The sequence below is a fragment of the Thalia democratica genome, chromosome 2 (assembly GCF_965202585.1).
Source record: "Thalia democratica chromosome 2, ktThaDemo2.hap1.1, whole genome shotgun sequence".
Lineage (NCBI taxonomy): Eukaryota > Metazoa > Chordata > Thaliacea > Salpida > Salpidae > Thalia > Thalia democratica.
This window is the reverse complement of record NC_139166.1, coordinates 55595479-55622002: the sequence shown is the minus strand read 5'-3', so window position 1 is coordinate 55622002 and position 26524 is coordinate 55595479. Positions and strand designations below refer to the sequence as shown.

The following is a 26524-nucleotide window of genomic DNA, read 5'->3' as shown; positions in this document are numbered from 1 at the left end:
ACAACTTCTTGTACGTGAAATCGCTCAACATTTCAAGACTGACTTGCGTTTCCAAAGCAGTGCAATCATGGCACTTCAAAAAGCTGCTGAAAATTATGTGATCGGACTTTTCGAAGACACTGAATTGTGTGCAATCCACTCAAAAAGTGTAATCATCATAAATTTTATTTCGTTATATCATTTGAAACTTTTAATAAACTTTTAAAAATTATTTTTAAATTTTTTGTAAATTACCACGAAACTAAATTAATAGTAAATAATTTATTAATTAACAAAATAAACTATTTAAACTTATTAAATAATGAGCTACTAAAGCTAAAGTTTTAAAATATCTTAATGAATTGATGACAAATTTGTTTTGATTTGTAAGTTGAAAAAGATTCAGTATATTATCCTAACAGCGTTTTTTTAAAAACTAGTACTAACGTTTAAGATCTTACGGCTGAAATTATTCTAACAAATACCTTTCTATATAATAAAAAACGTAACGATAGTATTTAGTTTAGAAACTAAATTCAGTAATCATAATTTAAACTTAAATATTACAACTAAATTTTCTCTTTACTTTGTGTTTGAATGTCAAGAAGCATTAAATTTAAATTACATTGTATTTTAATAACTTTTTATTAAATATTTAACATAATTTTTGTAAAAGTAATTCATGATGACCAATTATTTTCAGTGAATAGCATTTTTTGTAAAAATAATAGTAATTAAAGTTTGTAAGAATTAAAACACACTTTTATGATTTTTTTTAATTTTAATAGATATTTTAATGTATGAAATTTTCAAAATTACTTTTGTATATCTCTCATAACATTTAGTGCTTAACAATCTTATTTATGAGAGAGCATTACACTTATTTTTTACGTTGTCTCGATTTTAAAAATAATTAAACACTAGACGGCTCATCTACGTTTCAACGCGGTCCGTAACGCTCGCTACTAAGTATAAATTAAGTAGTTAAAGCATCGAATTCAATCATCATTATGTCTGGTCGTAGTAAAGGAGGAAAGGTTTGGGAAAAGGAGGCGCTAAACGCCATCGCAAAGTTCTTCGTGATAACATCCAGGGTATCACCAAGCCCGCCATTCGCCGATTGGCTCGTCGAGGCGGTGTCAAGCGTATTTCAGGCTTGATCTACGAAGAAACTCGTGGTGTGCTGAAAGTGTTCTTGGAAAACGTTGTTCGTGATGCAGTCACTTACACCGAGCATGCCAAGCGTAAGACAGTCACCGCTTTGGATGTTGTGTACGCATTGAAGCGTCAAGGACGCACTTTGTACGGATTCGGAGGTTAATAAAATCTAACAGCTCGGCTCTTTTAAGGGCCACCAAAATTATTATAAACTCATTTGAGTACGTATGTATTGTAATTAGTAAATTCAAAAGGATTAACTTATTGGAAATTTATTAACTTTTTGAGATACGTAAGTAACATAAATTTTACTACATAGTCGTATTTTACTATTTTTTAAATTAAAAATCAGTTTAATATTATTGTATTGCAAAATACTATAACGACCAAGAACTTAAACAATACAAGCTTTATTCGTAAGCTGAATTTGTGACTTTTTCTTTTAGGTAGTAATTAACAAACTTTACTTTTTACGTTTTTAAATCAAACCGTTTAATTAAAGTTATGTTTCTATGAATAACGTTTATCATAATCTAAAATATACTTTAAAAACATATTTTATATATATGGAAAGTTGTAACTATGTAGTCAAAAATGTTACCCGGCAAATCTAAGTATTTTCTACAATTTATTTTAGCAAAAAATAGTTCATTACACTTATGTCAGTATATTATTAACCTAAAGAAGTAAATGCTTGTATTTTCTGAACCGCGCAACATTTTTAACAAATGCACAACTTGCAATTTGAGCGGGAAATGTTCAAACGTAAAATGCTCAATTTTACTCTTTAAATTCTCTCGTTCTTACCAACAGCACTTGATTTACGCGCATTTTTCATTTAAACTAGTGTGTTTATTTTTAGATATTAGTTTTGAATATATATATATATATATATATATAATTTAATGTATATATCATTTAAGTCTTAGCAATAGTTACCAAATTAAAAAAAGGTTTATTAAGCTTTAAAAATTTCGAGATTTTTTAAACTATTTCTTTAAGTTTAAGTTAATTATTTAACATACTTAAAAAAAAAATTCCAGCTTATATTGCTTAAAGTTCTTTTAGTGCAGGCTATTTTAAAAGTCACCAAACTTTGTAGATTTATACAAAATGTAATAAAGTTTAAATGTTACAATTAGGATTAATAATTTTGGCTCATAAAGTGAAGAAATGTAAAACGTTAATAACTTAACAAAAAAAATATGTAACTCGTACTAAGTTTTGTTAATAACAAAAAGTTAAGCAATTTTTCTATAAGTAGATGAATTGTCACGTAAAACCATAACATAATAAGTTTCAATTAACAAAAATTAATATGCCACTTTAAAAAAACAGTTAAACAAATATTTAACAACTTTAAAGTTTTGCCTATCTACAAGCACATATACTAGAAATTTATAAACACTATATAAAAACACATGGTTCTCTTAAAGTGTTATAATTATACTAAATATTTTGTGTATAGTGACATTACCAATTCTCCCCTATTATTTAATTTGAGTTATTTGCTGCATTTTTTGTGATTGCTCTTGTACACAAGAAAAACTGTGAATATAAATGATCATAAAAACTAAAATCTAGGGGAGGAGACGGTGTGGAGTCCATGGTAGACTATAGTTTCCATGTCAGTAATGGGTTAAAATAGGTGTTTACCATTTTCAAATTTCAAGTTTTGTTTTTATTAACGTATTTAAAATAACTTTTTAAGTTTTTAATTTTGTTTTTTTCATATTTGTTTTAAAGTTAACTCTATGTATTAGTTACAAGTAATTGGTGTGCAGCTCGATGATCGAAAGGTCTTTCTCAACACCAATCCATTGACCTTAGTTGTGAGCGTTCACATTTTTCTTTCTTTCATAAAAAGATAAAAAGTTTATTCTAAGCTGGGTTTCTTAGATGTCGGTTTTTACAAAAGCATATTGTGAAAATGTCTCGATTGAATCATTAGTTATGTTTAATTAAATTATACTCGTTGTAATATGAAATACAAGTAATTTTTTCTCTCAGAAAATAAAGTATTAGTTAGTGTTAAGCTTTAAAAATATAATCTAACCTAGCTATTTTAATGTAATGTTAGGCTGTTTTAACCAAAAGGACAAAATAGTCATAAAACTTTGTGAGCGCCAAAATAAGTCTTCAGTTGGGTAGTTGTTGAGTTGGAGATTTGGAGTGATGGTATTTTGCAAAGCTAAAATTATCTTTATCTGCAAGAAGAAATATTTACTAAAAAAGCAACTGTTAGTTCTTATCTGTTCTCTCCTTGCATCTTATTATTTTACTGTTTGCCACCTCATAGTTAATTTCTTTGACAATAAATTTAGTATGTTTATAGTTGTATTTAATTTATTAGTGATTTTTAGGACTATTTTAGTGATATTTAAGGTTTAAGTCTTCAGCATTTATTAAAGTTGAGCCATTTAATAATTTTATAGTTGTGTTTAATTTAATAGTGATTTATAGTACTATTTTAGTGATATTTAAGGTTAAAGTTTCTGTAGTTATTAATTAATATTAAGTTTTATCTAAAATGATTGGTGTAGTAATTGTTATTGTTATTGATATTCATATTGGTTTTCAATCTGATGTTCATATTGGTATTTATAAATGTTTTTGATGTTTATTATTGGTTATGAGTGAGAGACCCATAACTACAAGTAGTAAAAAAGAAAGGTACTAGCCAGAGCCTTGCAACTATTAGAAGTGACTCTGAGGCAGTACCTGTTCCGCCAGTGCTACCAGACCCTCCGAGCGGACATTAAAAACTATTTTTTTTTAGATAAAATGAATATAAAAAGCGAAAAGAAATATTTTAACATAAATATTTTGAAACGAGCAAAAAGTTTAACAAATGTAAACGGTATAATTTAAGCGGGAGATTTTAAAAGGATAGTGCTAAACTTTTACTCTTTAAATTCTCTCGTTCTTATCAACAGCACTTGATGTTATTTATGAGCAATTTTCATTTGAATAAGTCATTTTGCTATGAACACATTTTACTTTTCTTAAAATAGTCTCGCAAGTATTAGAATAACACAAAATTCAACTTTTTAAAAACATTTTTTTCACCTAAAGTATATTCATTTGTAAATTTTATGGCTAAAAGTATCATATTGATTAAAAGTATTCGAGATAGTAGCTCAGATTTTTGAGAAATAAACTTGTTATGCGGAAAAAGTAGTAGAAAAAAATTATACAACGTTTATGTTATTTAAAATCTAAACTACTTAAATATTTTTAATATTTTAATAAACTTTTATAGTTTTTTATTATTCCTTTGTTTTTATTCATTTTTAAAAACTAATCGAATCCTTAATCTGTATAAAACGTTAGTTCTTTTTTGTTTATTAACGTATCCTGTTTATTGTATAACAATGAGCAAAAAACAATTTGTATTTATCTTTTTAATGATTTGTCAGCAAAAAAGTATAAAGTAGTTAACAGAATTGTAGCAATATATAAAAACACAGTATATTTTTTGCTTTTTAATTAAAAGTGTGGTTTTTATAAGCCAAATGTAGCTGACAAATATTGGAATGCAGTAACCTGCCACCTAGGAACGCTCTTTCTAGGCACGGACTACCGGAATAGTACGCATACTTTAGCCAAAAAACCCTGTTTTCAAAGTGCTTTTTTATTTACTTTAAAAACAAATCTAAAAATAATTATACAAAAGTATTACATTTTAAGATAAAATTTACTTGAAAATGTAAGTGATTTAATACGAAAGGAACCAGAAAATTGTTTATGAGCCTACAAGTTTTGAATCAGATCCAATATTTAAAAAAGTATTAGAGTTGTTACTTACATATAAATACATATACTAAATAAATACTCAATACTTCTAATATACTTAAACAAATGTTTTATGTTATAAACAATTTTTTTTTATCTTTTCGTATTATGTAGTCATTTTTAAAACTTTTTAGTGGCTGTTGAAATGTTATTTTTAGGCTTAAAATAGGTAATTAAAGACCAAAATTTCCTAGGTACGCACTGCCGGTTCGGTACGCACTTTTGCGCAGTCAAAGTGCGTAACTATGTGGCAGGTTACTGTATTAAAAATAAAAGTAAATAGCTTGGTTTTGGACGTGTACTATAATTATTTAGTTGTATAAACTTTTTTTGCTTTTAAAACTTAATAATGTTTTAACAAGCAAAATTTTTAAATTGACACTTTTTATTAACTTTTTTTTTTTTTTTCAAGCCTTTGTACAATTGCAGTTTTAAAAAAGTTATAAACATGGTTTATGCTATATTAATTACAAAAATAGTTTTGTCATTAAAACTATAAGTATAAGTACAATTTCTAAAGTTTTATCATCATAAATTTACTTTACCTATGAAAACTTCATAACTTGCATATTGAAATTGACGCGGAAATTGACATATAACGTTTCGTTAAGTGTTTTTTTGTTATTAACAACTTAAATACTTTTTACTTTAGTGTGTTTATATCGTCACGAATTAATTAACAAAGGTCTATTAATATTAAGTTTGGTGTAAAATCCTTTACTAGTTGAACTTTAAAACAAAATCATATAACAAAACTTATATAGACTAAAAAAATATGTGCATGACTTAACTTTTTAGCTTTTCAACGGCTTTAAAGTGAATAGCTAAAACTAGTTTTTAGCAAAAAAACTAAAGTAACAAAATTTCAGCAAAGTTATATAAGTAATAAAAGTATATAAAATTTTAGTTAAATCTTTTCATAATTCAAATTTTACCTGAAATGTTTTAATATAATGTTAATAAAATGTTTAATTTATTTGCAATTCACGTGTTTATACCGACATAACTATTTTAACATCAAAGATAAACAAACTTAAACATTAATTAAATGGTTTAAAAGTTACATAATAAAACTTTATTGTTTAAACTATATTTTCAAAATATAAAGGAAAAAAACACCTTATTTTTTATTATAACAAGACTCAAATTTTATAACCTTGGTTTGAAGACCGTAGCAATAATCAATTTTTAAAACTTAATCTTCAAATGTATGTTCACTTAAAACTTTTAAATATCTTCTTACTTAGTTTAAAGATCTTAAAGTACTTTAATATTAGTAGTAATTTTGAAAATGTGTAAATGTCTATTAATATAATGTTTCCAGACGTGACCTTTCGTAAAAATTTCAATTATAATATTTCATTTGTTTTCAGGTGATTATTTTGTATGTAAGCTAGCAACTAGTTAAATCTGTATTACTATAAGCTCTCTCAGACTTTTTTTATTTTTACCTCCGCAGCGCCCCAGCAAAGCCATGAGCATCATGAACTCTTTCGTCAACGATATCTTCGAGCGCATTGCAGCTGAAGCTTCACGTTTGGCTCACTACAACAAGCGTTCAACCATCAGCAGTCGCGAAATTCAAACTGCTGTTCGTCTGTTGTTGCCCGGCGAGTTGGCTAAACACGCCGTCTCTGAAGGTACCAAGGCAGTTACTAAGTACACCAGCTCCAAATAAATGGTTTAATTAAAACCAGGCTCTTTTTAGAGCCACCAATTTTTTTAATTAGCTGTTAAAGACAGTTTTTCTTTATTTGTTAAAAAAAAGGTTATTAATATATTTTATTTTGATTTAATTAAAATAGATAAGTCCGAAGAAATGTTTTAGTACTTGTTTTATATTTTATTCTGTTTTCATGAGTTACGAAAAGTGCCTAATATTTGAAAACAAAGTTTTACATAAGTTTGAGCGGCAAAATTTAATATATCTGCTTCCGCTTTGCTCTTTGGGAAGTTCACTCTTTAAATTTTCAAGCGAAGTAAAATTTGGCGCAAAAGTTTAAATTTTATTTTTACGAGTATTAGGCTTTTATCTCTTATTCATTTCATCTTCTTTGTTGGACATTCTTTAAGTCTTACTTTTCTTAAAAATTTATATTGGTAAAACTTGTACTGATGTTACTTGTTAAAAAAATTGTAAAACTTTAGTTTTACAGAAATTAACCAGTTAACTTTTTTACGAAGTTTTGTGTTTATAAAGTTCAAAAAGCGACTAACTTAAATTTACGTAAAAGGAGTTGTAAACAGGAAATAAGTTTATATATAGATCAGTTTTAGTTCGCTTTAGATTGCAAAATTCTTAATTAAGTTTGAAGAAAAAAAAATATTAGCTTATATAACAAAGGAGCTGCAACAACTTTTCTGAGCTTCCTAATATATATTCATTTGTTAAAAAACACCTTATTAAATTGTAATAATCCTAAAAAAAAATTATCACTTAAATTAAAACTAAATACACTCATTTACTAAATTACAAAAGTTTTAGGCAAGTATTATGTATGTTAACTTTAAAGTAGGATTTAATTTCTTTGAATGTAAACAGTTTCAACGGTTTTTACAGATAGTTTTAGTGATAATTTTCTCGTTATATTTTAATTTTTTCTCGTTTTATTTTCGTATACATTACACAACTTACACTAACTATTAGTCAATTTCTGTCACCAAAAGTATCTATTTTTACTTAAATTTCGTAAATGTGACTTAAAAATTGTAACTTAAATTCAAAAATTAATACTAAACTTGTTTAAGTTAACTGTTTGCATGAAACAAGTCTTATTTTAGTTTATAGCTTTAAAAGTTCGGGAAAAAATAAAGTTTAAATGCATCAAGTAGAACAAAACATAAAAAAAAATATATAAAGTTTTTAGACGAGTTTTGTACTGTTTTGTGAATTTTAGTTACTTAAACATAGTTTAATGATAAAAAGGCTTCTTATAATAAACTAATTATATTTTTTATATTCCTCAAAACTTATAAACTTCTTGAACAATCTAACTTGCAGAAAAGTACTTACTCATCATCATTGCAATTTTGAGCGGCAATATTTGACTTGAGCTTCACTCCTATTTTTTCTCACTCTCAAGAATTTTCAAACGTCGCAAGTTTTGGCGCAATTTTTCAAATTTGAACTGTGTCGCTCGTTTTTTAAACAATTGTAAGAGCAACCTTTTTTGTTTGTTTTGATCATTGTAGTAAAGTTTATTGCTTTCTGCTTTAGTTTTTTCAAGCATAAACTTACAGTCAAAAGTTATAAAGTATTTAGGACAGTTTGAACTTTTACAAAACATTTGTTAATAAAACATTTGAAACGATATATAAATTTACATCCCACTTGACTTTTTCAATTTTTTTAAAGTAGTATTAGTAGTTTTCATACAAGCACAGGTTTTCAACTTTGTATAACGGTTCAAAATTATAAAAACAAAAGAAACGTTGAACAACACAGTTCAATCTTTGAATGTTTTTGTAAAGTGAGAAAACATAGTAGTGAATTGTGATCGGTTAAGTTAAATGTTGCCGCTAAAAATTACAAATGTGCTCAGTAAGTATTTTTTGAAGATAAAGTTTTTGTAGTTAATTATAAGTTTCAGCAATTATATAACGTATAAAAGGAGCTAACTTATAGAAAGGCCTTATTTGTTAAACTAAATTTTCAAATATATATTACTTATTAAGTAGTAAAAACCTCGTCTTAAAAAACTTACTTTTAATATTTATTTAAATTTGTGCTTTTAAATTTTTGTTTCTTTACTATTTTATAACTATAGATTAAAACTAAGTTTGTTTCGAAATATTTATTAACTTAAATACTTTTTTTAGTTAAAGATTTTGTATTAATTTACAATATTTTCTATATGTACAAATTTTATTTAATTAATAAGGGCATATTAGCACATTTAAGAATTTTTTCAATGTGTTTTACAGGAAAATTTATTTTTAAAGTTTTCAAAAAAAAACCTTATATACAAAGAAAGTGATTCAGCAAGGGTAATAAGTATTTTAAAACTAGCTTGAAAATTAGAAAAAAATAAATCAAGTTAAACTAAGTTAAGCTAAATAGACTTTCATAAATAAACATTAACATGTCACTTTTTAGAAACCTATTTCATAACTGTTGTTATATGTTTATTAAGTTTTTTCCGCTCAGTGGCTTGTCTGTATTTACGCAAGGTAAGCTGCCATAAACATTAATTTAAAATATAATAAATACTTTTATTTTACTCTTTTACATACCTGACTATAATCAATATTAAGATAACGCTTTTTTTAAGTGTTACATGAACTAATCACTACTTTCTTATAACGATTTGTTTCGATTTTCCTATGGCCCTTCTTGTTTAGATGCCTAGGACTTGGGTTCTACTACTTGAACAAGCAGGTTACGACATTAAAGCTATATTATTTAATGTTCTTATATTTAAGCAAAACTCAATTAAAAAATAAATAGAACTATAATAAAGAAAAGAATAATCTAAGTTAAAAGCTAAGCTATGAACAGTATGCGTGTAACAGTAGCATAAAAAGTAATATGTAGCATATGATTACATATAACTTTGTAAGATATTTTTTTTTTTTTTCATATTTTTACAATTCATAAAACTAAAATTGCTTTAGATACTGTATACGCATTTGGCGAACTTTGTGTGGATTTGCTGTTTAAATATAAAAGCAATACCTGCATCAACTCTTCATCAGGAACAAATAAGTTCAAACAAGTTGAAGTAATATATTGCTAATACTGTTTATTATATACATTACTTTTTTTTTCATGTCAATTTTTCAATAAAAGTTAAAGACAGAAATTCTTAAAATTTTCAGCGTAGTTTATATAAATTGTTAACAAATCTAAAGTACTTTATTTAAGTAACGTGAATAACAAAACTAATGACTAACGATATAACTACATGAAAAAACTGTTGAACAGATTTAAAGTTTTAACCTTGTGCTTTAAGCTTTTATGAAAAGACTAAAAGTTAAGTCAAACAAACTAAATTTAAAAATTTTGTTCTTCTTTTTTTAATTAAATAAAAACATGTTTTCGAATGACATTCAAAACATTTAGATGTAAGTATACAAAATAAATTGTTAAATTGTAGAATATGCAGTAGTTGTAGTTGAATTCAAGTTTATAGCTGATTAGAAATTGCTTAACACTTAGTAATCTAGCAAGCAAAAATAAAATATCTGCACCATTTTGTGGTTTTTAACAGTTGCGAGTATTGCTTTAAGAACAATTTAGTTTTATAATGCTATTATTTAGATTGCTTGTAATATTAATACTTTTTTCTAGTTTTCAAAATAATCAAACTTGAAGAGTTTTATTTAACTAAATTGATGCTCTCACGTGTGAAGAGTACAAAAATAAGAAAATAAAAGACATAAAAACGAGTTTGGCAATTTAAAATATTGCTGCCTTTTTAGATCTAAGCTGCACAAATGACTGCTTTACTTCGGCAATTTTCGATAATATGACTTTTCTAAGCTTGATTTTGAATACTATTTTTTTGTTTTGTTTGAAAGATAATTAATTTTCGGTTATATCGTTAGAAACTATTTAAATTATAAGTAAGGCGAAATTACTAATGCTTTTGTTATAATTCGATTTAAAAGAAAACTTTACATTTAATTTTTATTTTTAGATTTAAATATTTAGATTAAATAAAAATGGTTATTAAAATAGTTCTAGCATTTCAATACATACTTGTTTCTAAAATAACAATATATAAAACTTTGAAGATAGAAGTACACTTAAAATTAACTTATTTTACTAAAAACAACTTTGATAAAAAATAAGTAAAAAGAGAATAAAAATTCAAAAGCGTGCAATAGTACAAACTAAATGTCTTAGAAAGATGCACCAACTATAAAGACGTTGATTTAATGTTTCTATTGTTCAATGGTGTTCTATAGTTTTACAGAAATTAAAAATTATGTATTCAAACTTTGATGTCGCTATATTAGTATGTTAATAACTTTTTGTTTTGTTAAAACTTAAATAAAATAAATACAAATACATATTCAAGTAATAGGTTGGAATAAGTTTATAAAATCTAATAAATTTTTAATCAAAATTTATTACTTGTTATAAACGCAACCTATACAAATGTAAAAAAAAAATTAATCAGAAAAACCAGAAATCGAGAGAAATTTTTTTCGGCATTAACAAGTTTACTTCTGCAATAGACTAAAGAGAAAAAAAAGCTATAATGAGAGAAATTGTATTTCTAGGCGAGGTTCGTAACGATTAGTACATAAAGCGATACTTGTAAAAACTTTATCATTCATCAATTCATCATGTCAGGACGCGGAAAGGGAGCAAAATCTAAATCCAAGCCGAAGAGCCGTTCATCACGCGCTGGACTTCAGTTTCCAGTCGGTCGTATTCACCGTCTGCTGAGAAACGGTAACTACAGCCAACGTGTTGGTGCCGGAGCACCAGTCTACTTGGCAGCAGTGTTGGAATACTTGAGCGCTGAAGTTCTCGAGTTGGCTGGAAATGCTGCTCGTGACAACAAGAAGTCTCGTATCATTCCCCGTCACCTTCAACTTGCCATCCGCAACGACGAAGAGTTGAACAAACTGTTGGGAGGAGTTACCATCGCTCAAGGAGGTGTGTTGCCAAACATCCAATCTGTCCTCTTGCCAAAGAAGACCGCAAAGAAAGCTTAAGTATCTTTGATACAGAAGCAGGTCCTTATAAGGGCCACCTAAAAACATAAGATTTTCTTAGTTTCACCAGTGTTTTTTTGTTGAGCACTTACATTTGTTAAAGTTAAAAAACAGTTTACGTTTTTCTTTAGTACAAACAAAATCTTGTGTTTATAAAGTAATTTGATTTATGTTAAGTTAAAGTTGTTTCATGTGAGAAGTTATATAAGTAAAATGCAAACATAAGTCTGCTTACACGCCTTTTGTTATATACAAGCTAAATAACTCAACACCTGGTTTTAAACAAGTTAAACGAAAAGTAGTTGTAAGGTGCGATTGTAATGTTAAAGCCATTTCGAAACAGAACGAGTCGTGTGTTGTTATTTATAACATTTTACTGTACAAGGTTTTTATTTATTATTTGTAGCTTTTAAGCTGCAGCACGATCTTAAATGAGTTTTGTTTAACTGTTTGTAAGTATTAGCAATGTTTTTAAGAAATAGAAAACAGCTAATGCGAGTTTAGGCGGCAAAGTATGAATAATTTAAATGAACGTACTTTACTCTTTTTTTTATCTCACTTTATTTCGATCTAACGTTTCTGAATTTGGCTCAATAATTTAAATTCAACTTTCTTGCTCATAGCTATTCTCTTACATTCTCGCCAATTATAAAGTAGTGCGAATAAAACTAGCTGTGCAGCAAAATGTTCAGTTGAAAATTTGTATTTCTTGAAAAATATTTTTGCTTTTTAGTACTGAAAACATTGAAAAATCAATCATTTTAGACTCAAAACAGGCATTTGTTAAGTTTTAAACAAAATTTCATTTACAATATTTCCTTTGAATTATGGTCTTATTAGTTTAAAGCTGTTGTTTTTTAATGTTATACATTTATTAAAAAAGTGCGAATAACGTACATATTTGTAAATTTATTAATAACAATTTGCTGCAAAAAAGTCTTTATAACAAAACACTTTTTTATTAATTGGACAAAACTTAAATAAACAAAGATAAGGTGCAAATAAAAACAAATTGTATAAACTATATTTAAAACTGCTTAAATATTTTTCTTCTAAGCGATAATAAGCTCACAACATTTTTGAACATATTTAATCTTTTATAGAGCTAAAAACTGATCTTTTATACAGATGGTCTAATTTAAAAGAATTATAAATAAAGTTCTTAGTCATAAGTTGTTAATGTTAAGTATACTGAGGTTCAAAATTATCTAAACAAAAACAATAATATTTAAAATCAATTTGAAGCTATAAACTAAAATGAAACTTATTTGCACTTCCCTAAGTATTGCAGTCGGTTTTTACTACCATAAACTGTTAATGCGTTTTTAAAATTTAAACGATTAAACAGGAAACTACTTCTGTAAATAATTTCTTTACGAAACTCAAAAATAACTATAGCTAGTTAACAGTACTTATGAAAAAAATTGTCCTCGTAAAAACTTGGTAAAAAAAACGATGAAATATTTCTTGTACAAATAAAATTTAAAGCTTTTTTGACGTTTGTAATTTAAATTCATCTTAAAAGCGTTGACGAAAAAAAGTTCTATATAAAACATTCAAATATTCAAATCTTTAGGTTTTTATTATGTTTGTTAAAAAGATCTGAAGGCAACAAACGTTTTAATTTAAAATGATAATAACAATAACAATTGTAATAACAAATTTCAAATAAATTATAATACTGTTTGTAAAGTACAATAATGTCATTATCAAGAAAATTAAAGTATAACTTCATTGAATTTTTCAAAATTAATCAGCAGTTTCGTGATTGAGGGCCAACTTTGAAAAAAAAAATCCGCGGGCATTTTATATAGTGATCTTAATTTTTTTCTTCTTTTATATTTCTCTTTTCAACTTATTTCAACAGAACACAACGTAACATAATAAATATTTACTAAATTACAACTTGCTTCACTGAATTGTATTTTGGAGTTTAGTTTGCAAAGATTTTGATTGCTCTGAAGGCAACCGGTTTTGCATGCTCGCGGTCGCAGTTCTACCTTTAGCAGGCTGCATCCTACTTAAAATAAAAACATGTTCGCGGGTCGCACAATTACCTCTCTTTTAAAAATACAAGCTATTTGTGATTAAAAATAATTTGAAAGTTTTACATAATGTTTTGCACTATTACGTACTGCGCAACATTTTTTTGTTGCATAAATTTCAACTAAAACTGAAATTTTACAGTTACGTTTACTAAAGTCGTGTATCAGTATGCGGGTTCGTAATATTCGTTTGTAATAGAAAAAAAAACTGCCAAGTGTAGCTTTTTCGGAAGAATGCGCTAAATATATTTTCAAGTTGTATGAGTAAAAGTTAGTCACTTATTTTGGAATAAAAAAACAAGGAAGGTACTAATAGAAACGGAAGGTAATGTTTTTAAACTGCTTCGTTATGAAATTTTAGCTAATAACTTTTAGCTAAAGTTAATTTAGCTTATTTAAAACTATTCAAAAAAATCTTACAAGATATAAGCTAAACAGAAGAAAATACTTTACAAAATCTTACAAAAGTTTTAAATCTAGTAGTGCATAGGTATGTCTATAAAGTTAGTTTTTACTCATTTTTTAAGTCAAAAAATGACTGTATTATATTACTTCATTGTACTATATTGCTATGTTTGGCTAAAAATCAAGCAATTTATAAATGATTAATTAAATCAAGAAAATTTAAAAATAAAACTGAAAATAAATTTAAACACAAAATTAAAATAAGTAATATCGTGTCGAGTAATCAAAAAGTTGGTAGAAAATAAAAACGTTTAAAAACTTTAAAAAAGTAAAACCTGAGTAAAGAAATAAAAAAAAACCTTAAAAAAAAATATTTAACAGTTTACTTGCTTTTCAGAAAAAATCCCCGAAGTGAAATGTACAAGAAATACCCGACCCATGGCGACTCGGACTCGGACTGTTACTATGACGACTACAGGGACTGCTCCGGGGGCCGGAACGCCCCTAACAACGGGGTCACGGGCACACTTAACGGTCGAATGAACATGGAGCTCAATTTCCCTCGCAACCAGGCCCGACCCAGTGGTTGCGGGGGTTGCGGCGGGGGTTGCGGCGGGGGTTGCAGTAGCATTTGCGGCCCGTGCGACCCCACCGGAAACTACGGTTGCTGCAGCGACGACGAGTTGCCTAGGAACGGTGTGATGTGGGCTGAGTGCGACCAGATCTGCGAGTATCCGAAACAGGAGCACAATCACCTGGACGCCTGGACCAGGGACGAGGTTTGTGTTTGGGGGATATTTCTTAAATTTAGTTTCACCTATTTTGGCACTTTCAAGATTTAGGTTTTGTTTGTATAAACACTTTTTGATGTTTGTTAGTTTCTTGAACGAGTGCTACAAAAAAGTAATTCAAAAGTAGTGATGTACCGGACCCACAATTTCGGGTCCGGCCGGAGCCGGATCTGGACTTTTTTTTTAAATTATAATCCGGCCGGAACCGGATCCGGACTTTTTTTTCGTATTAGAATCCGGCAGGAACCGGATCCGGACTTTTTTTTCAAATTAGAATCCGGCCGGATCCGGATATCAGACAAAAATGGCAATATCCGGCCGGTCCCGGATAGTGAGTACGGTACATCACTGGTATAAACTAGCCTGAGTCAGAATGAGGTTTTTAAAAACTGAAAAAAAAGAACTTTAATCTAATAATAAGTTGAAAAGCTAGCCACAAGGTTTACAAATTTAGGTGTTATTTACAATCAAAAATCTGAAATCAAGTTTTTGAAGAAAATACACTAGAAATTTACAAAATATTTAAAACTGGATAAGCTCAAACTCATTCAAAATCTAAAAATAAACTAGCCTGAGTTTTTTTAAAAAACTAAACTAGCCTGAGGCAGTCCAAGATTTTCTAAAATTCCTAAAAAGTTTCAAACTAGCAGGGTTGCCACTGTTTAAGTCATTAAAACTTGCTAGAGTGAGTATAAACAAGCCTGAGTCAGAATGAGGCTTTGAAAAACTGAAAAAATTACTTTAATCTAATAATCAGAAGAACAGCTAGCAAAGATTGACAATTTGGTAGTAAAGTTGTGGACTGATTGTGGTACACTTAACTTATTAGTATACATCATAATTAAATCCTACCTTATTTAGTTAATTTCTAACAAATACTAAATTCTAACTGAGACTACTTTCTATAATCAGACACGACAGTTTTGTCTTTTATATAAAACACAACAAGAAATACTAGCATATACAAAATTATTAATAACTTTAATAACACTTTAAAAACTGGAAGCTATTTAAGTCTATATCAAAAGACTTAAAACAATAAACTAAAAATTAAATAAAACTTTTAGTAAACAAGAAACTGTAAAATTTTTAATAAACTATTAAACTATAAACCTGGCTTAAATATTTAAACAACTATACACCAGTTGAAATGTTCACTTTTAAAACAAAACACTACTTACAATAAGCATTCACAAAAAAGTTGAAAATATTTTGTTGCTTCAAGCTGCACACCAAACTAACTAACTGCTTACATCTAAACTGCCTGTCAGGCTCTGATGTTTTGTTGCATTAGTATTTAGTTTGAAACATTTCGTCATATGATTCTCATTGGCTCGTACATTCAACCGTATTAACTCTAAATATTCTCTGAGCTCAACTTAAAAAAGTAAATAATGCAAGTATTCATTCCAAAGAATTCAATTTTACAACATATGTAAAGAGTTGCAATTCTGAAAAGTTTATTTCATAGTTTAAATGCAAACAAATGTAAATTAGTCACGGGTACAAAATGAGCCAATCACGGTAGGTGTTTAATTTTAACTGACGAAAATGACGCATATTAATTTACACAGGGTTTGTTATGGAAAAAATTCCTTTTAGTGTGCTCTTTTTTACTAACTAGATCCAAATCGGCCGGATCTCTGTTAGGATCCGGCCGGACCCGGATCCGGACTTTTTTTTCAAATTAGAATCCGGCCGGAACCGGATCCGGAATTTTTTTACAAATTAGAATCCGGCCGGAACCGGATCCGGACTTTTTTTTCAAATTAGAATCCGGCCGGATTCGGATATCAGACAAAAATGGCAATATCCGGCCGGACTCGGACCCGGATAGTGAGTGCGGTACATCACTATTCAAAAGACAGCTAAGCCTTATTTGTCTTGAAAATTATTGTTAATGACAAACTTTTTACTTACATTTTGGACTAGTTATCAGTTTAGGTTACTTTGACGACTTCATTTATTGATTTTCAAAAACAGCAAGTAACTATAAAAATGTGTGCAACTACGAATAATGTTAAGAATTTAAATCTAAGATTCTCCACAGATAGTGAAGAAATTGGACGAGATCGACTCCCTCATTCACCCGCGCAACACCCAGGAGATGCGGGAGCACAACACCCGCGCGTGCCAAAACAAATACAACAGGGAAATCCCCCACGTTTGCAGGCAGCGACGCCTGGTGGACATTCTGCACCATGTGCCCGACAACTACTGGGACCCGAGGAAGAGGCCGCTGTACCCGATGCCCAAGCGGGGAAAGTGTTCGGAATACAAGGTACGTTGTAAGTTTCTTATTTTCATCATCATTAGGCGTGCGCTCAATTTGTCTAAAATTGCTTGTACAAAGTAAAAAAGGACGCGAAAATCAAACAACATGCTTTATTGAGGCTTCTTGTTAAACTTTTTTTTTACCTGTCAATGATCTTTATCAGGATCCGCGCGGCAACAAATGCTGTTGCGGAAGCCAAAACGACCTGCTGTATCAGGACCACGATGCGGAAGCAACTAAGTCCATAATGAAGCACGATAAGGGCAGCAAGAAAGAAAAGAGCGGCAAGAAAGGCAAGGGAAGCAAAAAAGGTAAAAAAGACAAAAAAGGAGGTCATGACAAAAAAGGAGGTCATGACAAAAAAGGAGGTCACGACAAAAAAGGGGGACACGACAAAAAGGAAAGTGGCAAAAAAGGCGGCCACGGTAACGGTAAAAGTGACCATGGTAAAGAACCCGATGAAGAAGGTCATCTTGGGGACGAAAGCTCTCCGGAAAGCGAGGGAAAGGAGCACGGAAAAGAGAGCAAGAAGGGCGGCCACGACAAGAAGGGGGGCCACGACAAAAAAGGAGGTAAAAAAAGTAAAGGCAAAAGCAAAGGCAAAAGTAAAGGCAAAAGCAAAGACAAAACGGACAGCCACAGCAAGCAAGGCGGAAAAAGTAGCGAGGGAAAAGAAAATAAAAGCCATGGTGGTCACGATGATACAAACGCGGAAGATTGTGATGAGTGTGCTGAGGCGACCTTTGAACTTGTTGTTACAGATTTCGGAGACCTTAGCGGTCCAGAAACATCTCCTGGAAGCGATGGTGGCCATGAGAAGAAAGACCATAGTAAAAAAGACCATAGTAAGAAAGACAATAAAAGTAGCAAGAAAGAGGGTAAAGACAAAAAGGGTGGCCACGACAAAAAAGAAAAAAGCAAAAGCAAAGATAAAAAGGACAGCCACAGCAAGAATGGCGGTAAAAGTAGCAAGGGACACAGCGATAAAGACACAAACAAGGCAGAGAGCGTGAAACCAGGAATAAGCTTTGGAGACCTTAACGGTCCAGAAACGTCTCCTGAGAGCGATGGTGGTCATAGTAAGAAAAGCAGCAAGAAAGGTAGTAAAAAAGGGGGTAAGAAAGGAGATAAAAGTAAAAAGGGCGGGAAAGATAAGAAAGGCGGGAAAAAAGGTGACAAAAAAAAAGGAAAGAAAAAAAAGCATAAGTAGAAAAAAAACTAGTAATAAAACTTTGTGTAACAGAAAATGTATTCATTGTATTTTTCTTTATTTATGTGGTCAAGTTGTTTCAAGTTTGTAAAGTTGTTTAAAATTACAGTAAACTTGAATATAAATATAAAAAAACCAATTTTTACTTTAAAAATATTTATCTAAATAGTGGAAAGGTACTTTACTATTCATGTAGAGCAGGGTTTCCCAAAGTGGGCCATTTCACAATTTTAGAGGGTCAACGTGGGCCATGAGGCCATAATTTACAACTTACACTAGATATTCCGAACTTGAAGGTGAAGAGCAAAAAAAGGTTTTAGGCGTAGTGGACACTAGTTTTTTGAGAGAGGGGCCATAGCTTTTGTAATTTCTTCAAAGGGGGCCTTATGAAAAAGAGTTTGGGAAGCCCCTTTTTAAATTTAAGAGCTTATAATAAATACTTCTTAAAGAGAATATGAAGTATTCAGGGCAGCTAAAATTAAATTGTAAATTAGAGCATAATAACTATGTAACAAAGTTTCGATCACACGTCTACCCGGTGTTAAATATGGTATGCGCTTGTCTCACGGCAGATGACTGTCCACAATTTAACTCTGATTACTTTCGCCGATGTTTTCTTTGACATAACAAATTTAATTTTCTAGGGTGAAATTTTTTCGTTTGTAAAAGCTTAGGTATATGTGAAGAAACTATTTATTGTAGTGAATCTTTGATGATTATTTGAAAACATTAACATTAATAAAAACAGTTTTGCTCACTTTTGAACCTTTTTTTTTTTCTATAATCATTTTGTTTTAGAATTTTATAAGTAAAATTTTAAGTTTTGTATTGTTACGTATAGAACACATAAACATACAAATAATATGATTATTTTAGAGTAAATTTTTAAACATCTGATGGATGTAAAAACAGAATGTAATATTTCGTACTTGAAAAATAACTACAACGTTCGTAAAATTATGTGTATTTTTATGTGGTATTAATTTGAAAAGAAAAAGAAAAGTTAATTTAGCTTCAACGTAAACGTAGTTATGTCTCGTCAGTGCAGCAATAAAAGCTGCTGCAAAGAAAAATGCAGCAAGAAGCACAACTGTTCAGCTCGTAATTTGTATGGTACAATCAGGTGTGATGATAAAAACAAAAAACCAAAAAACAAGAAATTAAGTAGTGACGAAAAAGAAAATGTGAGTTGTTTATTTTCAAGTTGCAGTAAAAAGTAATATTTAGTGCTGGGTACAAATTTCATTTAGTCAACAAATACTTATTTGAAAAGTTTTGTTTCATTTTTTACCAACTTTTTTGTTGTTGGTTTTAACACTTTAATTAAATTTAAACTTTAGATTTGTAAATCTACTAACTTTTAGTTGAGTATTTGTTTTTCTCTAGTAATTTTAAAAAATCTTTAAGTTAAACAAATAACATTTTAAATAAACTAAAATTTCTTGCAGATAATGATGAAGCTGCTTGAAATCGAAAACGCAATTCACCCTGAATCTAAAAACAGGTTCGCCCAAAAGTACAGCTGCAAGCTGGAAAGTCCCAAAGTTGAAACTCCGCGCTCTTGCAAGGAGAAACAGCTTGAGGACTTTCTCCACTTCGGCCCCGACAACTGTTACCAGGTCAGGGGATACCCCATGTACCCCGCCCCCAGAAATTTTCGCGGTAAATCTGAATGCCGGGAAAGTCCCGACAACGGAACTTGCAGCTCGAACGCGGCAAATTCAAAGGGTAATTTTTCGGACGCCAAAAACAAAGAAAATGCGGACAGCAGCTCGAAACTCGACGACGCTGATGAAAGGCGGGAGAGTTCGAGCTTTGAAGGTGGATTTCCCAAAGATGAAAAATCTCAGTATTTGGAGAATATTTTGATGAACACAAGAGCGTACATTCGGTGCAGGGAAGAATCAGAAACGTTTGATGGCGGCAACTCGAGCAGCAACTCGTTCAAAAGTTCAGAAATTTCTGGCAACTTTTCGAGCACCTCTGGAAGTTATGGAAGCAGGGACACAAACTTGGAGTTTAGAAGAAACTCTTGGCCGAGGCAAGGTTCAGGTAGAAATGGTAGTAATGAATGAAATATTAAACATGGTAACAATGTCGCAAAGGAAAACAAACACAGCAGTTGTCAGCCGTATTTTTCAGAGCTTTCAATAAACAATGACTTTTAATTGAAAGTTATGGAGCATTAAAAAGAATTCAGATACTAAAGGTAGCTTTTCAGAACTGACCAAAAATTTAAAGTATTTATATAAAAGCATTTCTAGAAACGCAGATTACTATCTATAACAATTATCAATAAAGCCCTAAAACAACAACAGTTTCAATGTAATTCAAAAAATAAAGTTATCAGTTTAGTGGTTTTACATTACAAAGCTTAGACTGCAAAAAAACTATCAAAGGCATTATTAAATTCACATAGAAAAAGTAACTAATGCCTTAGTAGTGATTCGCAAAATACGTTTTATGTAATAAATATTCAACTAATAAAGCAAACTCAAACAGTATAAAAAAAATGCTAAAAATATAGCTGACAAAAGTAAAAACAAAGGTATTCATATGAAAAAAAATAGTTTATTTATTTTGTTAATACGCAAACTTAGTTGCAGTTACACTTAAATAAAATATTAAACTTTTTTTAGTTTTTTAAAATAGCTTTATTTTTGAAAAATTTTCAAATTAACTTAGACTGACAGTTTATAAAAGACGACTCATAAAGCTGAAGCAACAATTTTACTTTAAAGTAAAACAATCATAAAGCAACTTTGTTATTTTTATTATTATATATATTTTACTTTGAAGAAAAAAGTTCAAGTGTAGCTACTTACGAAAGTTGTCCTTTTCTGGGTTAAAAACTCTTCTTTGAAACTATTTTATTTAAATTCTTATAATTTTGATTACTGACAAGCTATAATTTTTTTTCAATAAACCAAGTTAATTTTATTCAGAAATTAGTACTAAAGTTTCAAAAACAGATTTGGACAAATTAAGAAATCTACCGTTTTAATAATTCTTAATGTTCGGGTTCAAAAAGAATTTTTTAACTAGCAACAAGTTTCATAACAAAAAATGTACTAAATTAAGTATTTTAAACTAAAATGCAAACATAAGGCCTAATTTATGCGATAAACACTTTCAGCTTGGACGAAAAATCTTGTATCTTAGTTTCTGAAAACAAGATCAGAAAAAAAACTACAAGTTGTAGAGTTTAACAAGTAATTTTTGAGAAAAAATAGTTAATTCAGACGTTAGATGAAAATTTTATGGTATTTTCATTTCAAAAATAACTATTGTATAGTTATAAACTGCGCAGTGATTATTTAATGGTATGGTTCTTGTATGTGTAAAAAATAAGTTTTATTAGTCACAAACATTTGAGCAAAACATCTTTGGTTTTAAACATTATTTTGAGTTGAACAAAGTTAAATTTTTGTAAGACATTTTACTAAATTTATATGTAACATGTTCTGAATACGCGTTTAAAAGGTAGCCAAAATCAGGAAAGTTTCAATTTTTTGTATAACGTTTTTCGAAAAACACTCTGGAAACAATAAATTTATACAAAAGTATTTTCCCAGTGATTTAAATTTCACAGTTCAAAAACTATTCTTTCAACCAAATCTACAATAGCTCATTACTATTTTTATTGCTTTTGTTTAATTAGATGTATGACTTATACCAGTTTATTTTGTCATAACTTTCAAATACACAAAACAATCTGACCTATCTACCATTTATCTTATGACAGTCAGTCCTCATTAAAAAATTGCAAACTACTACCGATTTAGCTAAATTCGTATCCATTTAATCACTTGTTAGCTAGAATATATCTGCAAAAGAAAACCAAGAAACGTAAGTTTTCTTTTAGTCACAAAAAATATGAAAATATGCTACTCTTAAAGGAAATTTAAATGTTAGATGGATTGTTATATAAGGGTCTGATGGAGAGAATTTTAAATGATCCTAATGTGCTGATTAGCGTTTGTTTTTCTTAAACTATTTTATCTTTTACTACAGTAAAAAATATAGAGGATCAGGTTTGTTACAGAAAATTTTTAAAAACTCTAGTTCGTTTCAAACAATTGAATTGAATTTTTTTAGCCACTCGTTATGTTAATTTCGATATTTAATAAAAGAAAAGCTTAGTTGTAAAAAAATAGTTTTTTTTCAAATTTTAACTTGTAAATATTAATTGTCTTAAAATGTGTTTTGAAACTTTTCACTAAGATCCCAACTTAATTTTCTAAGATAAATTTCACAATTTCTAAAAAAAAAATTCTTAACTGTAAAGCATTAGTTGTTAATACTTATTACCACATATATTCAAAAAGGATGGATGAAAATGTGTAATTTTTATTTATTGGTATTTTGCTAAATCAGGATTCTTAAATATTGTTTAAATTTTTAAAATACTTATTTAAATATTTGAAACATTCAAACACTATCTTACTAAAATTTTCCAATACTAATTAAAGTTTTTAAATTCATACCAAATACTTAATACTCTAATTCTAATAATGCAAGAAACTTTATCAATAAAATTGCTTCAAGTTAAAATGCTACCAGTAAGCTTAAACTAACTGTAGAACTTTTACGATAATTAAATGTTACTAATTTAGTAAATATGATAAATTAAAGCTTCTATTTTAAAATAAATACTAGTTTAACAAAAATGTTTTTATTAAGCCATCATATAAATGCACAAACACTTACTAAAATTATAATACATATTAAATAAAACAAACAAATTTGTCCTAAATTTGTTTTATCAAATTTTACCTAAGGCTTAATTTGGTTCTGACAAGCAATAAAAAATATTAATTAAAAAAAAAAATTGTTACCTTTGCTTGTATTCAGTAAGGGATAAATACAGTTTTAAAAAACCTTAAATGTTTTAATACTTATTTAAGTTATGTACTTTTTTTAGTAGTATACAAACTTTGTAGTTATTTAAAAATCGTCTAGCTAATATTTTATGTTAATTTTAAGAAAAAGTAACACAAGTTATTACTTATAAGCAGACAAAACGTACCCAATGATCAACTTTGAAACTAAAGATTTAATGAAATATTAGTAATATATTATTATTCATTTAAGTGTTTTATTATTTTTGTATAAACAATTAAAGTAATAATTAAAGAATTTTTTTATTAAGGCACTCTTTTGCATTATAAATATTTTGCTTAATTACTAAGTGAGAACTTTTTAAACAAATTTCATTACCTCCTGTTTTTCAGTTTACCTAGTTTAAATATTCAATATATGTAATTACAAAATTTTCTGAAAATTTTAGTGGTTAAAAAGTTAAACTGATGTAAATCAAATATGAAAAAGTATAAAACCCAAACAAACTTGTGCAAGTATCACCTTGACATTAAAACTTGTTATTATTTTCTTGTAAAAACAAAACTATTTCTTACACAAGTTTTCTAAACATTCGTCACTTAATAATCTATCTAATTGAAACCTAAAAAATACTTTTAGCTATTGATAGTAAACTATATGACTTATATAACTTTAAATTATTCGGTTTCAAGCTTTCCACATAAAGGTAATGTCAATTTAACGTAAAAAAGTTATATCTGAAATTTCTTATAACCATAATGTTAGACCCTAACCGTAAGTAGGCTCAAAATTATTTCAAAAACTGGTGATCAGAAAACAAAGATTTTAATTAATTCAAATTTACAACTAAAGTTATGCCAGTTCGAGCATAGTTGTTTAAAAGGGTTAGTTGAATAGTCATTTAAAGGGTTTTTGCTTTAACTAAATATGTTTTAAGTAGTGATGTACCGGACTCACTATCCGGGTCCGGGTCCGGCCGGATATTGCCATTTTTGTCTGATATCCGGATCCAGCCGGATTCTAATTTGAAAAAAAAGTCCGGATCCGGTTCCGGCCAGACTCTAATTTGAAAAAAAAGTCCGGGTCCGGTTCCGACCGGATTCTAATTTGAAAAAAATGTCCGGATCCGGGTCCGGCCGGATCCTAACAGAGATCCGGCCGGACCCGGATCTAGTTAGTAAAAAAGAGCATACTGAAAAGTATTTTTTCAAAAACAAACCCTGTGTAAATTAATAATAGTCATTTTCGTCAGTTGAAATTAAACACCTACCGTGACCGGCTCATTTTGGACACGTGACTAATTTACATTTGTTTACATTTAAACTATGAAAAAAAACATTTCATGAAATAAAACTCTTTACAAATGTTGTAAAATTGAAAACTTTGGAATGAATACTTGCATTATTTATTCTTTAAAGTTGAGCTCAGAAAATATTTAGAGTTAAAACAGTTGAATGTACGAGCCAATGAGAATCATATGACAAAATGTTTCAAACTAAATACTGATGCAACAAAACATCACAGGCAGTTTATATGTAAGCAGTTAGTTAGTTTGGTGTGTAGCTTGAAGCAACAAAATATCTTGAACGTTTTTGTGAATGCTTATTGTAAGTAGTGTTTTGTTTTAAAAATGAATATTTCAACAGGTGTTTAATTGTTTAAAAATTTAATCCAGGTTTATAGTTTAATAGTTTATTAAAAATTTTACAGTTTCTTGTTTACTAAAAGTTTTATTTAATTTTTAGTTTTTTGTTTTAAGTCTTTTGATATAGATTTAAATAGCTTCCAGTTTTAAAAGTGTTACCAAAGTAATTAATAATTTTGTATATGCTAGTATTCCTTGATGTGTTTTATATAAAAGATTCATCACTCAAAACTGTCGTGTCTGATTATAGAAAGTAGTCTCAGTTAGAGTTTTGTATTTGTTAGATATTAATTAAATAAGGTAGGATTTAATTATGATGGGTAGTACTAATAAGTTAAGTGTACCACAACTTTACTACCAAGTTGTCAACCTTTGCTAGCTGTTCTACTGATTATTAGATTAAAGTAATTTTTCAGTTTTTAAAAACCTCATTCTGACTCAGGCTTGTTTATACTCACTCTAGCTAGTTTTATTGACTTAAACAGTGGAAACCCTGCTAGTTTGATATTTTTTGGGAATTTTAGAAAATCTTGGACTGCCTCAGGCTAGTTTAATTTATATAAAAACTCAGACAGTTTTCTTTTAGATTTTGAAGGAGTTTGAGCTCATCCAGTTTTCAATATTTTGTAATTTTTTAGTGTATTTTGTTCAAGAACTTGATTTCAGATATTTAATTGTAAATAACACCTAAATTTGTAAACCTTGTGGCTAGCTGTTCTACTTATTATTAGATTAAAAGTCTTTTTTTTTCAGTTTTTAAAAACCTCATTCTGACTCAGGCTAGTTTATTCTAGTGATGTACCAGATTCACTATCCGGGTCCGGCCGGATATTGCCATTTTTGTCTGATATCCGGATCCGGCCGGATTCTAATTTGAAAAAAAAGTCCGGATCCGGTTCCGGCCGGACTCTAATTTGAAAAAAAAGTCCGGGTCCGGTTCCGGCCGGATTCTAATTTGAAAAAAAAGTCCGGATCCGGTTCCGGCCGGATTCTAATTTGAAAAAAAAGTCCGGATCCGGCCGGACCCGAAATTGTGGGTCCGGTACATCACTAGTTTTAAGTCAAAAAGCAAACTGTTCTACAAAAACTCGTTAAACAACTATTTCAACGTACAAATTTTCCGCATAATTTTGGAAACACATATCAACAACTTGTATATTAAATTAGTTGTTTCAGATCTTAGTATATTAACGAACTTTTTATAGCATCGTTGTGTCTTGATCTGGTGAATCTTTAAGGATTGTTAAAAAACGACACCTGTTGTGATAAAATGTAATTGTCCAAGCTTAAATTGTTTCTAATTGCACTAACATCCTAATGGTCAAAATACGGAACTTTTATTTTTTCAGCTTATATGAAAAATTGAGTGATATAATTCTGGATTACACGTAAAAATTATCAGTTTTATACAAATGTCCATTCCTTATTTCTATTTAACTGGATTTTAGCCAACTATTTTAAAAATGGGGTAAAATTAAAAGTTTTCAATGTTTTAGCAAGCTAAAAGTTAATATACTTTAAATAGTCTAAAGAAAACAATTTAAAACAGTGTCGATTAAGATATCAAAGCTTCAATTAAAATGCTTAGTAATTAAATCTAACAATTTATAGAATTATAATAAAAAAAATATTACAATAGATTTAAAATGAAACTTCAAAATCTTCAATTAAAAAAAATATTTTTTGACTGTTTATGTATGATACACAATT

At 28.9% G+C, this 26524-nt stretch overlaps 1 protein-coding gene across 1 annotated transcript; it reads left to right on the top strand.

The window, feature by feature from the left end:
• Positions 1–11226: 11226 nt before the first annotated feature.
• Positions 11227–11601, top strand: LOC145849668 (histone H2A-like). The gene has a single exon (XM_082954676.1). It carries the CDS (start codon positions 11227–11229, stop codon positions 11599–11601), a length of 375 nt encoding a protein of 124 aa, XP_082810802.1.
• Positions 11602–26524: the final 14923 nt, after the last annotated feature.